Source organism: Temnothorax nylanderi, unplaced genomic scaffold (assembly GCF_030848795.1).
Source record: "Temnothorax nylanderi isolate EJ_2023f unplaced genomic scaffold, tnyl_v1.0 TNYL_tig0166_pilon, whole genome shotgun sequence".
Classification (NCBI taxonomy): domain Eukaryota; kingdom Metazoa; phylum Arthropoda; class Insecta; order Hymenoptera; family Formicidae; genus Temnothorax; species Temnothorax nylanderi.
The window spans coordinates 352606-367140 of NW_027249228.1; the positions used below are offsets into that span (position 1 = coordinate 352606).

The 14535-nt window shown below is 44.8% G+C and overlaps 1 protein-coding gene across 1 annotated transcript in view; it reads left to right on the top strand.

Annotated features, from left to right (window-relative positions):
* LOC139777837 (uncharacterized) overlaps positions 1-14535 on the top strand; it is a 51438-nt gene that overhangs the window by 24439 nt on the left and 12464 nt on the right. Inside the window, exons 9-11 of the mRNA XM_071715475.1 lie at positions 3637-4094; positions 5109-10635; positions 11751-12209. Coding sequence (XP_071571576.1) covers positions 3637-4094; positions 5109-10635; positions 11751-12209 — 6444 coding nt within the window. The remainder of the gene's footprint in view (positions 1-3636; positions 4095-5108; positions 10636-11750; positions 12210-14535) is intronic.

The window sequence follows — 14535 nt, forward strand, 5'->3', positions numbered from 1 at the left end:
GTCTTTTTCCTATGCCGTGAAAGAAATCAGTGATAATAAATTATAAATGTTTTGAACATCTCTTAGTTTCTTAGTTCTTTCTTGAAAAATTTCTTAGATTTCTACGAAGTGTGTGGTTTTGTATTTTTTGAAGTGTGTGTATGTGTCTTTACGTGCGACGACGGCCAAACCATTGTCGAGGACGACGAAAAGAGCAAGTAGTTGAAAAATCTGAGGTAGAGTTGTTTGCGAAGGTGTCACTGGCGTCGTATTTCGGAGTGTGTTGACAGTTAGCGCCAGAAACCTTCGACAGAACGTTTTGCGGGATTTTCGCGAAAGTCGGGGAACGTTTTATTTGACGAATTTGGTGTCGACCACTTTTTCGCGAACTCGCGAAGTCATCACGCGATTACGCTTTGAATGTTCATAAAAAAAAAATCGGTCATAGACTTTCTATCGCGATATTAAGTTAACAAGAAATTAAATAAGATTAGATAAGATTAAATCAAAAATGAAATAATCATTTTAGATTCATGAATGAAATATAAACTTCAATATAATTCTAGAATTCAAGTATGAAGAAATCGAAAAGATTATAAATAAAAATTATAAATTATAAATTTATTTAATGCGAAGCAATTAATTGTACATATAATGTTATGTTAAGAAGTATAGTATTAGCAATTTTCTAGTTATTGCATGCTCCTTATCGCATGCTATTTTCATAGAATTATAATTAATAAAATATAGACCGCAAATATAAATATAATTGCAGATATAGAAAATACTTTTAAAAATTAATTAATTCTGCTTCGACATTTTTTAATAATTGAAAAAATGCAGCTCTCTGCAAACTTGAAAAAGGATTTTGTCAAAGTTATATGTGCTATTGATAATATTTTAATTTCATACAAAGAAATGTTAATTTTTCTATCAGATAGAAAATTTCAATTTCTCAAATTTGGGCTATTGTTGCATTTTATTACTCGGCATTTCAGTACTCTCATTACCTGTCTCTAAACTGAAATATATTTTCATATTTAAAGTGGATCACATAAATTATAGACTTATCTCAGTTTAGCACTGACAATTGTAGACTTCAGTGCTAGTATGAAGTAAGTCCGTAATTTGTAAAGTTTAATATGGTAGGTACAACTTTATATTTAAAGTAAATTCTACGAATTACGGACTTATCTAACTCTAGCGTTGATAATAACCGGCTTCAGCATAAAAATGAGATCAAGCCGTTTTGTTATGTATAAAATCAGTTTTTAATTTTTAGCATCTAATACTTTATTTAAAAAATATGGATCTATCTCATTTTTCTTGCTTGAACTTATTCAATTTTTATCATCGTTAAAGGCTTAGATCCGCGATTTCTGCCATTCTCATTTTGAATTGGAGCTCGGAAATCTCTCTTTCATTTGGTCTGCTTCTTTCATCTCTCCTTCCTTCTTCTTCTTCTCGTCTCGCTCTCGTAGTGCCATTCACGAGAAGTCAGGAAGGTCCGGTTAGCGGCAACAGCGCGAGGAGGCCCCGCGGAAAAATCATACACGCGGTCAGAAACGATGGGCCCCCCTCGTGCCATTGACCAGGTAATTCAGCGGCGCGTAAAAAGCAGGCATAAAAGCGCGCCAACGGACCCCGATTCTTCTCTCTCGTGCTCCATTCATGATAAACCGCCATGACACTTGACCGTGCCCCGTTTTTTCTTATCTTACATGGACACGAGAAGTAATTTAGAACAAACGAGCAATGAAACCGAGGACTTTAATAGCAGAGAAAGAGAGAGGAGAGAAAAGGAGAAAGAGATCTCGAAAAATAAATCTAGTTTGAGAAACAAGTAAAAAAGAAACTAAAACACTACTTTTGGTACTTCATTCCTGAAATTCTTACTACATAGCAAACAAAAACGATCTGTCACCGAAAGAGGAAAATCTAATAGAAATTAAAAAGATCGGGAGAAGGAATTTTAGAAACGTTTTTGCGAGTTGCCGGGATTTCGCAATCGTTTACAGAGGCAGTTGTAAAGCGGACTCGCGCACTCGCGAAGGATGTAATTTATCTCGCGCGCGTAGTAGCATGGCGTAGGGGAATACCGAGGAAGACGCCTTAGAACCAAGGCGTGACGTGACCAAGGAGAGATTTAGACGCCGCCGTTCCGCCGGCGCATCGCGCGCTAAAAGTGCATTGTTTCGGGCCGCACAATAGATATAAATCCAATCCTCCTACGTGTGTCGCTGACGCACGCGTGAGCGAAGCAACAAAATACAAAGAGCCTCACGCGCACGCGATGCATTATGCCGCTCATTATCATACCACTTTCCTATCGTCATTACTATTAGTACATCGCGAATAGTCGAGTATTTTTTTTTTCGTCCATGCATCGACACATTTTGCATCACATTTCAATTAAAGCAACTGAAAAATTATGTCGATTGAATGAGATAATCTTGAAAAGGGAACGTCTCCGAGATCTTCGCCTTTAGCGAATTAAATTGTTGAAATTCTATGTTGTATGATTATAACATTACATAATGTTGTAATAAAATAAGGTAGAATTAAACACGTATATGATGAAACAAAATATATATAAAGTACATTATATTTTAATGGAACATCTATATACGCTGGAGAATTCTCGACCATTAATTTCTCCGCGATCGACTAATTAAATTAATCGAGAGAGCCTATATGAACAAGTGCGCTCGGGATGTCGCATTTCAAGATTGTAATCGTCAGAAGTCAGAATTTATCAACGGTTCGTTGGCGAGCGAACACGCTCATAACATTCAGAAGTTACTTCCGAGCTGGGGGAACATTAGCGCGAGCGAAGTCTTGCGCGTGTTCAACCGGTCGCTTCCAATAGCGTCGTAATTTGTCCACTGCCTCTAGCGTAAGTGAGACTCCGCAAGGGATGTACTCCGTTATATCGCAGCCGCGTTCCTCGGGCTGTCAGCTCTTTTAATTCTTTATTGGATCGCTATGACTGCGGCTTCGTATCGTGTTCTTCATTAAATCGCTGCCCTACAGGCTGCTACAGAATTATCGTTTATATTTTTATCCTTTAATTTCTAAAAAGATCTTATTTCCGAGAAATTTTGCAACAATCTACTTTTTTTTAACAATAATTTATATTTCTTTGACATCAATAATTATGTTATCTTGTTAATATCTTCTCAAATCCACGTGTGTTACATATTTTTAATAGGCCCTAATAAATAATTTATCTAATAAAGTTATTGCAGAAATGTTTATGCTTTTATATAATTTATGAACTAAATATTTTTTCTTCCATTTTAATGAATAAATTCAATAGAGAATGTCAGAATGATGAATTAATAGATGAAATTTTTTTCTAAATAGTTATAAAGTCTTGGAAAATTAATAGACCACTTTAAAAGGAATCAATATCACAAAGTTGAATTTAATTATGATTCTAAAAGATTGATTTATGCTATTTTCAATTTGAGCTTCCAGAACATTAAAAAACTAATCGATGAGAACGATAACGGCTACCAATATTTCGATCGAGTCGATAAATGTAGTTTATCGGAAAAGTCCGTCTTTTATCTACCTATCCCCACAATCTTATCGCTCTCTCGCTGAATCAGCCGGCAAAAAAGAGTGAATCACAAATAAAATTGTTGAAAAAAGGTTCACGGCGACGCGGAAGGTCGCACGCGAGGTCTTGCTGCGGCGGCGAGGATCTGCAGAGCCTGCAGACGTTGAACCTGCTCGGACGCGGGGGTGGAAGCAGTCGGCAGCGCAGTCCTAATCCCGCGACAGGTGGTCCAGGTCAGGATCAGCCAGCGTCCGTGGTGGACTACAGGCGGCTGGTGTTCATCAGCTCGGACTCGTCGTCGGGTCGCGAGGAGGACGACGCCGATAGCAGTTGCTCGAGCTCGTCCTACCTGAACGGACTGCCGCGCAACGGCGGTCACCACCACAATCACGCGCAGTCGCTCGAGGACTGCGACTGGGACTACTTCGAAAGCGGGTCCCTGCCGTTGCCAACGACGCCGATCGTCACCGTCGGCGCCGGTGGCGCAGCGGACACCATCGGTCAGGACGTTTGGAGTTGCTGTCCGGGCCGCGGTTCCGCCGCCTGCCAGGTATGCCTGTCCTCGTATATTATATACATCTCACGTACGACATGCTTGAATGAATTTAAATTTTAGATTAATACAGAAGAAGGTTACGTATTCGGTAAATAAATCTGAAAGAAAGAAGAATTATAATTTCCGTTATATTTTCTTCTGAAAGTTCACCAAAGCTCAAAGGTTCAAATATTCAATATAAAGATTCACAATAATAAGTCTGATATTTTAATTATTTTAAGCATACTGCATGTGATTTGTAATTAGCAATTCTTTGTTCTTTATCTTATCTTTTAATTAATTTATTATAAATTTATTTACTCAACTTAATATGAAACGTGTGTTAAAATTGATTTTTATTCGCGAAATTTTATAAATAAATCGAATAAAAGGACGATGTTATGCGCGATGAGAACAGTTTTCCATGGACATGAACACAAGTCATGTGACCGCGACTGGGTGCCTCTTACTGTGCATCCATTTGACAAACACGTTTCCACAGCTAAATTAATCATTCACGTTCTACTAGCGAAGAGAGTCGCACAGCAACTATGCGGAATTCACGGTCACACTTTGTCAATAAACCGTACGCGAGTATATTGAGCGACGCGGCTTACGTTGATTATACCGATCGATAAGCGCTTTGCAGTGAATTGTCATTGTAAGCTGTCGAGTTGTTAACCCATTTCTCTATTTACGCTTACTATAAGTGGAACGAATTTATGGAAAACAAAAGATTTAATTGATATATTTAAATTTTCAAATTTATGCATCATTTAAAATTTAATAATATAAAAAAATAAAACATATGAAAACTAGCGAGAAATTAAAGGAATAAAATAAAATGATCAATTTTGGATTAAATTAAGTGTAGAGATAAAAACGTATTTATTCAATGAAAGAAAACTTAATAAGGCACGCGTGTAATAATAAATTACGAAATTTTGTGAGAAATAAAAGATAGAAAAAAAAATTAAGATATTCTTTTCAAGATAAAGAATGTCGCCATTATCCTGTCGTTCTATCCAGGCCTGCGGCGGTTCCCGAAGCGCGAACGTGCTTCCGGTGCCGGTACCCATACCGGTCCCGGTCCCGTATCCGGTTCCGGTACCGGCCGCCCTTTGGACCAGCGATTTTGCGGCGGCTGCGTCATCGATGATAAGTCGCGGCGATGGTCACGCCGAGCCGGGAACTCTGAGGTTACGAGGTGACCCGGCGGCACCTTGGTTCGCTTGGCACCCTCGATTCAACCAGCCCCTTCATGGCGCGCGTCTGGACCCGCGGCTCGCCGGCGCCTTCGATCCGACCACCTGCACCTTCCGCCCGCCCGATCAAGTGTTGACCCCGAGATTGTACGGTCCGATAACTGAGACAGTAACGACCCCGTCGACGAATCTCGAGCCTCCTCAAATAGGTCAGGATGTAAGAGACGAGGCGAACGTCGTGTCGAAGACTGAGGAACTCAGGAAGGAGGAGAACTTGTCGGCGAAGGACATCAGCGAGTCTGGCTCTTCCGCCACGAAGAATCGAAAGAAAACCGAAGAAACGAAAAACACTGAAGCGGAATGCAAGAAAGGTGAAGAAGAGACGGAAAGAATAGAAGGGAACGAAGAAGTCACTTGTGAAGATTCGTTATCGTCATCCTTCGAGAGAAGCGCGCAAGGAATGTATCAGCATTCGCGAGAGGACTCGGGCAGCTCGTCCGGAAGATCGTCGGCTGACAGCAGCGATCTGGAAGAGGATTCCAGCTCGCACAGATTCTCCAAGGTGTTCGTGGTGAACGACGATTCGCTCACCAGCGACAACGATATCGAGGACAATGAAGAGGATTCGGATTCCGCAGCGGAAGGCGGCGTGACCTTGAAACGCGTCACTGCGATTCCTGAAGAAGAGCCGGTGGTGTTGCAACACGTGAGGCTATTGAACGAAGATGTTCTCGTGGAGAATGAACAGGAGGCAAACAAGAACGAACTAGAAGAACCTAAAAAGCATTTCAAGACTTATATCAACAATGAACAGCTTAAAAGTGATGATAAATTATTGGATAAACCTGTCATTAATATGACTGATAAACGAAGAAGTCGCAATAAGAAGACCGAAAGTGATAGTGATGATAAACGACTGCCTCTTCTCCTACAACATCGATCGATCCCTGAAGAGCTATATCTCGCAGACGATAATGGTTGTTCTGATAATCGAATCGAATTGAAGTCCATCAAGATGCTCGATCCCGATAGTATCGATCTACCTGTAGCTGTTTTGAAAATAGACGAAAAACCTGTTCCGAAAATCTGCTCCGAAGCTGTTAATACATCAAAGGAGATTTTGCAGGATGGCTTGATTGAAAGTCCAAAGTCACCCTCGAGCGACGCCTGGGATTCGACCATCGTACCAGATTCTCTCGAAATTTCGGGAGTTTCCTCCGAAATTTCAGCTTCTGAAGAGATCGACGTCGACAAACTTGGAGTTTCCGATAGCGAGCAGATTGCGCGATCGAACACAACGAACGATTACGAGAAGCAAGGAGATAAGCAGCGTTTATCGGAGGCAGTTCGTTCGAACGTCGACGTCATAGCCGACGCGTCTACTGACAGCTGCACCAGCAACGAGAGCAACACCACGGGCAGCGAGGTGAGCAGTGACGAGCTTCACGAATACGAGGTGACTCCGATCGAGTCATCCTTCAATTACAGCAACGAGGTCGCCGCGATCAACGACGAATTACTATACCAAATCGGCAAGAAGAAAACGGAAGATAGTTCGAGAACCATTAAGGAGAACGGTTATCTTCTTCGTGGTAATCGTGATGACAAAACAAGTCCGACGATGACGAAGAGCGGCGTCAAACGGAGCGTGCAGTCCGAGAGACCGATCAGCGGGCGGTCGTCGATAGAGTCGATGATCGGCGCGAAGGACGACAATGACGACGACGAAGACGACGACGAGGGCTACCGCTCCGTTACGTGTCGTCGCGGCGGCGGCGGTCAAGATGGCGGGGCAGGAGACAACGACCCGACGGTGGCAGCGACGGGCGAGGAGCGAGCACAAGCCGACGTGGGCGACGCGATATCAACCAGCAGGATCTCGGAGATGATGAGGAGCGCGGAGGAGCAAGACGGCGACGGCAGCAAGGTGGACATTGCGCATGACGGCCCGGTGAGAGGCAAGATCGCCGCTCAGGTGGGAGGAAATGGTGATGGTAACGGTGTTAGTGGTAGTGGTGAATGCTCCGAGGAGGGGGACGCGACACGGTTTCGCTCAGTCGAGCGACGCCCGTGCACTCGGCAGGAGAATGGATTCCCAGCTGACGGCCAAGCGTCGGCCAAGGACCTCGCTAGAGACCCAGCCCAGCACAACAGCGGTAACAATACCAGCGGCGGCAACAATAAGTACAGAAGCCTCGTGATGATTACTCAGGAAGCGTCGTACCAGCCGGTGAGTGTCGTTACGTCGGACACCACGACGCTGCTGCAACCGGATGAGATCCATTCGGCTGGAAGCCAGGGAGGCCTGGCTGGGTACTTCCAGCTGGCGTTGGAGGCGGTGAGCGAGCCACAGCTTCATCGTAAAAACGCTCCGCGGAAGCCGCTGATGGTGAAGAGACTGCCAGCCGCGGTCGCGGTATCCGCCGTCACGGCGAGTCATCAATCAGCCGAGCCTGAAGTGGATAGTGGGTTGAGTGTCGGTAGCGCTAGTGAAAGCGACGACGTGTCCGTGAAGAACGTGCCGAAGCCGCTCAATTGTCGACAGGAGAATGACATGTCGAAGGATCATTCGGTATCGGATTATCGTGAAAGTGCGCAACGTGTCTCGTCGCAGTCATCCAGCGATGACAATTCGGGTACTGGTGGCGTCATTATACTCGAGGAAGGTCTGGCCGATGATGATTCCTGGGTGGAAGAAGTATCCCACGATGAAGACGAGCCGGGCGCGACCACTGCCACGGAAGAAAGTTCCGAAGATGAAGCTAATAACTTCGGCGATCGTGAAGAAGAGCTCAGAGGATATCGCAGGCAGGCGATCGACTTCACCTTGCATACTATTGTCGAGGAATCCTGCGAGGAGAGTGAAACAGAGCCGAGTTTGGCCGCGGGAAGTCCCTCGAAAAAGCCGCGACCACCTTCCGCTTCAGAATTAGAAAAATATTTCTTCTTCGGATTGGGAGGCGATGGAAATAGCTCCAATTTCGGCTCGCGCGAGGTCGACAGCTTGTCGGAAACCTCGTCGATTTATTCCGAGGGATTGGAGTCGCTCGGCCAGGACGAGGCTAACGGCAGCGGTCAAAACCAGGACAGGTCGAGTAACAGTGACGGTTTCCTAAACTCTTCCAGACTAGAAAAGTACTATCTATCAGAATTCCTCGGCTTCGATCAAGATAGAAGAGATTCCGACGGTTCAGTAGGAAGCGATTCCGAGGGCAGACCAAGTCCGGAAGCGCAAAGAAGGAAGAAACTAGTGCGCGCGAGAGGTACAGGCAGATCTCACAGTTCTTCTCTGGACAATTTGTTGGCTCTCACACAGAGCTCGCAGAACCTGAGCTCGCAAAATTCACTTCAAGATTTGAGCCTTAATCAGGACGTGCAGGAAACTCAGTCTGAAGGTTCCTCGACAGAGACTGACGGTACCGAAGACGGCCAGACCGCTGTATTTGGCACGGATGGTCAGTTCGACACGGTAAAACGCAAGAAGAAAAAGCCGCGAAATCTGGGAACTCAAAGTCCACGCGTGCCAGACGATCGGAACAAGACGCCGGAACCCAGCAGAGAAATGGTACTGATGAGCGAAGTCGTGATGGAAAACGAGAACGAGGCGATGAATTCCGAGGACTCGGACCGAGCGAAGACTCCGCAACCGGAGTCCGTTTTATCTTCGTCCTCCTCGCCGTCCACTCTTACAAATAACAGTAACGCACTGAACGCAGCCTCGTCCTCGCAAATGGATTCGTCAAGAAACTCAGTTTCGATAAATTCGAACGACGGTCAACGATCGAAGCAACAATCGCGGGATTCGGGCTTCGTCGGCAGCTGTGACGATCTTCTTCAGCATCAAAAATTGCCGGACGAAAATCAAACGAGCGGCATCGAGGTAAATCAAGAAGCCGGCAAAGATCGCTCGCTTAGCAAGACCTCGGAGTATCCTCAGGATGCGAATCAGAGCGCTACTAAGGAAGGAGCAGTCGGCAAGAACAACCTGACGAAACACCCAGTGAATCACACGAGTTTGCCGCATCTGGCGAACGCCTCGCTGTCGCGCAAGGACAGCTTCAACAATTGGTCCAGCGACGAGGAGACGAATCTCATGATGTCGAAAATGCGGCAGTTCTTCAAGACGATGGTGGCCAACTCGAACGGTCAGGGACAGAACGCGACCAGCGCGAATTCCGGCGGCGTCTCGCCGGCGCCGAGTCCTCGGTTGCCGGGTTATGCCTCGAAAGCGCGACTCTGCGTCCAGAACCGCACCAAACCGCCGCAGTTGGTGTACTTTGAGAACGAGCTGACGCGGTTGATGAAGACGGTGCCGGGGATACGCGACGAGCAAGTGCGAGAGATCGTTGAGTACCTCAGCTCGGAGGACACGTGGTCGGATTCTTACGACAGCTCGGATTACACCAGCTCCGATCTCGAAGGCGCCGCTGGAGGTCGCAGATCGGCCTTGCAGGAACAGATCTCGCAGAGCTGTCAACAGATCATCAGCAAATTCGACACCACTGCCGCTGGCGGTGACGCGACTCTATCGGATAAGGAGAGAGAGCAGATGAAAGGACCGGGGTCAGGTTCCGCGATGCAACCCGCGCCCTGTCTGGGTAGGGACACCGCTTTCGTCTATCAAAAATTAGTGCAGAGCTTCACGAAGATGGCCGGTGACAACGTGAGTTCGGACGCGAACTCCACGCCGCACAGTAGCCCGCCGCTGATCGCCAAGGTGATGCATCACATCGGCAGCCGACTGGTAGCGCTGATGCACGAAGTCTCGGAAGGCGGACCGGCCGCGCATCAACACTCCACCACTTGGCGACGGTATTCTCAGCATCATCGGACTCCCTCTTCGGCGTCCACCACCGAAGACGATGACTCGACATCCGACTCCACCAATGCGCCCTCGTCAGCGCATTTGCAGCTACCGAGGTCGAAGTCTCACGACCCTCTGTTGCTGATCAACAGCCACCCGGCGGTCACCGCCGGTCAGGAAGGAGAGGAACGAGAAGCCAGTGACTACGAGAGGTTCTCTTGGCGCGGCAGCTTCGAGTCCACCCTGATGGCCGCCGACTCGAGGACGAAACTGAGCCTGTTAGCGTGTTCCGGTGATGTCAGTGGTGGTGGTAGTGTTAGTGCGAGTGCGAGTGCCCTGGCCGCGAAGCGGCGCAGCGCCGGCGATCTGCTGTTCAATCCGAAGAGCTTCTCCAGGGAGCAATTGGACAGGGTGAGGAGTTGCGGTTCGATCGGTGGCGGAAGCGGGGCCGGGACCGGCGGTTCCGGCGGCGGCTCCGTCGAGGAAAGGATCTGGAGCAACAGGAGGAGATCTTCCGTTCCCGACGCTAACACCAGAGGGGAGTCAGGTGAGCCGCGAGCGTGACTATCTCTGCATATGTGTGAATGAATGGATGTGGTGTGCGCTCCTGCACGCGGAGTGCTCTCCCGCGGATCGTATTACATCGCGGAAACGGCGGTAATTGGCGTTACAGCCTGATTTTGCCTCGCCGGCTGGAAGCAATCCCGCGGGTTGTTCGAGCGTTCCTTTTCCGCAATTACGCCATGGCGCGGACTGCGCACGTTACAGCCAGATCGGTCCCGATAATGGGGTTGTATTTTATATGGAATGAATAGAGTGAACGGGCGCACGCAGCGGCAGGTCTAATGTAATTGTACTTATATTGGTGAATTAAGTCGGAATTAGGAAGCGTGAAAGCAACTCCGCGCCTTGTTTGTGTGTTTTTATGCCGCACGCGATTCCGATTCTGTTTTACTTAGTTCCATAACAAGCAAAAACAATATTATTTGTTGGTTATAAACAGTAAAGTTATAGAAATTAAATAGATTAATAAAATAATGAAGGGGGGTACTAATTATATTCTTTGCATATTTCATGAGTTATTTATCAAATTATTATTGCACGTATTTATCAAACAATTCGAATCAATAAAATATTTCACCGGCGTAAAACTCATTATGAACGAATTAAAATCGAATTATTGAAATCTGCGATAATTTTCAAAACATATATAAGAAGAACGAGAAGGAAATCACTCGACGTTTACTAGTATTTTGTCTATACTTAGAAATCATTTTTCTCCGATTTCGTCATCAGAATTATCAATGAATGGTATCTCATGAATGCGTAATACTTATGTATAATTTGAATAATTTCCATGCACGTTGATGCGTACATGACTTACGAATGGCAATAAATTAATATTTCCAATAGACTAAATGAAATGGGACGGCATTGTACGCAAATAGTAGATATCAATATACATATATGCATATACAAAGTTATATACCTAATGAAATTGCAGATAGCTCGTATCTAAATTGTATCCGTAATATAATCATGCAAATTGCTCGGAAGCCATTCATCCTTCACGTTAGAAAATGACATTGCTTGTTGCACTTTCAAGTGCGTCAGCATCATCAACATTATCCGACAAGAGTACGATTGTTAATCATCGTGCAGGTGCATCGGCCGGCGACGAGGATACCGAGGACGAGTTGGAATACGGTGGAGAATCACGAGCGACGACTCTACCACGTGGCATGCAATCCGCCATCAGTGCGGCTACCAATTCCCTGCCGCGATTACCCGCGCCGAGCGCGCCGACCGGCCTGACGACGGCCACGTCGTCGTCGTCGTCATCGTCGTCGTCGTCAGCCGTGGCGGCGACGTCGACCTCGTCACCGATGCACAAGGCGCACAGCGTCTACCACTTCCTGCCGCAGCACAGCGGCGTCAAGTCCGCTCGGTATCGGCCGCCCGGCTTCGCCAGGAACAGCAACATCGGGCCCGGCGCGATCGGCGGCGGACCCAAACGCGCCGTCAGCGCACCGGGCCTGCAAGTTTCCGGCTCGCAATCAGCCACCAGCAAGCGGGAAAACTCGAGGTCGAGGAGGCAGCAGGCGATGTCGCTCACGTCAGGTGAGTCACAGATATCTTTTTTTAAACGGTTGTGTGCAGATTGTACCAAAGGTTAAATCCTAATAAATATCGACTATTTCTCATTACATTTTTATTTCAAGTTTTATACATTATTGTCTTATTATTCTTCTTTTAATTTAAAGAGGATATAAATACGTAAGAAGAAAATGTGATATTTTGAGTAGAGCTCTTGCAGTCTCTTGTATATTATATTGAAGATTTTATTTTACTTTTTACTTAGACTCTTATTGTTAGACAAATAATTAAATAACTTTTGTAACTAAAATTTCTACGAACTTTCCCGTGTGAAACTTTGGAAAAAGGTCTTGTAACTTTAATGGAGAATCTGAACTTTATAATGAGAGAAAGTAGGTGACTTTTGGTACCGTTCTTATAATTATCAAATATTCTACAGTTTTAAGTCTCATTATATGGCGTAATGATACGATTATTATTTATTTTATATTTTATTACGTGTAACACGTTTTATGAAATTAATTTTTTATTGTATAAAATCCACAAACGATGGAGAACATATCTCTCACGATTAAATCTGTAGACTAAGTTTTGAGAGACAAAGAGAAAGCGCGCGTGGATGAAAGGAAATTCGGTCGGCGGGTACGTGTGATTCCCGCGTGATAAATTAGGCGGCCGCCATCGTCACGCGCACGTGGCGCGCACCATGCAAATGATTAAGTGTAAATATGAAATTATAGCGTGCGTCGTCGGAAAGAAGAACGCATGGCAAAAGAGAAACCATTTCTAGATTTCTTCGTAGATGAACACGGGGAACGGAGAGTTCGCGGAAATTCAAAACGCGTAACTTCTCAGTAATCATAATTTTTATCTAAGCTCAGCTTATTGGCTGAATTTAAATGAGTGACGTGTCTTTTTCGAAAAAATTTACGCTTCGCAGTTATAAAGATAAAATCTTACGATGCTTAAAGCTTATTACAGCAAAAATTATAATCTTTCTGAAAATTTTAAAAAGGAATCGCTTGTTACTTCAAGAACGTACCGTTGAACAATCTGTTCGTGAGAAAGGGAGAGAAACCGCTCTGGATACTTATATTTTACATGTGCGAGAGCGAACGTGACTTTTATCTGTAAACTTGAGCAATTCGAGTAGTGGCAAATTCTTTTGTCGTCTTCGCTGAAGGCGTAAACCGCTGCGAAAAGCGGGACAACGTTGCGAAAGCGTGCTACTCATCGCGTGAAATTCGGTGTAATAACAATTCTGAGCTAACTCTCCGATACCTCCTTACATCTTCGTTACATTTGCCTTTTCTCTGGCATAAATTCAATTAATTCAATTACGATTATGTCATGATTATCCGTTGCGTCATGCGCCGTAAAGTTTCATTTTCTGGACATCGAAGTGTTTTCCTGACTTGACTATAAAACACGATCATGACACGCAACCTTTATAAGAAAGTACCTTTTATCCTTCCGCCAATAATGTTATATATATATCTCTCGGAAAAAAGAAGAGAATAGAAAACAGATTTCATAACACGTTAGAAAAAAATATGTATCGAAGATATGATCTATATCTATAAAATCAATGAATGACTCGCGGGAAAACTTTTATAAAAAAGAATTCAACTTTTAAATACAACAACTTTGCCGAAAGGCAGGGAATAGTACATTTGAAACTACTCGCGCTTTAAAATATATATGCAATCGAAAAGCGCACTTTAATTATTACATTATAAAGCAGGTTGAATCTAAAATACTTTCAAATACGGTTATTTAAAAAATAATACAATAACGCAGACAGTTTATACTACAATAAAAAATAACCATCGATTTGATACAAAAACTATTTTTTTTTTTATATATATAAAAATCTTTCGAGCTAAATTTTACGAATGGACGTTAATTGCAGGCAATTTTCAACTGGATTGCTTTCACCCATGCTCTTGTATCCATTTATTTATTCCATAATTGTTTTTACTATATATCTGAAACTGTGCGCCTATACGTTTTTCTAAAAAATCTGCGATCAGAGAGAACCTTTTTCCGAAGACAGATGATTCTTCTGAACTCGCATCCTCCCGTTCCTCAAGTACGGAAAATACGCACTCGTCTCTCTTCTTTTTTTTTCGCAAAAAAACGCGGAAAAACCCGTGCGCCGTTCATTTCTGCGGTGCAGAACGTGCGCGTTTTTATGCGCGACAAGTAGAACACCGCGATAATGCGGCACGTTCGTTCAGGTGCTCGCTCGTGTGTAACAGGTGCAACTGCTTTATTACGAGGTTTCCCTTCTTTTCTCCGACATCCCTGCCGTGCACCCCGCAGCTCCCCCGCGTGACAATCGATAATG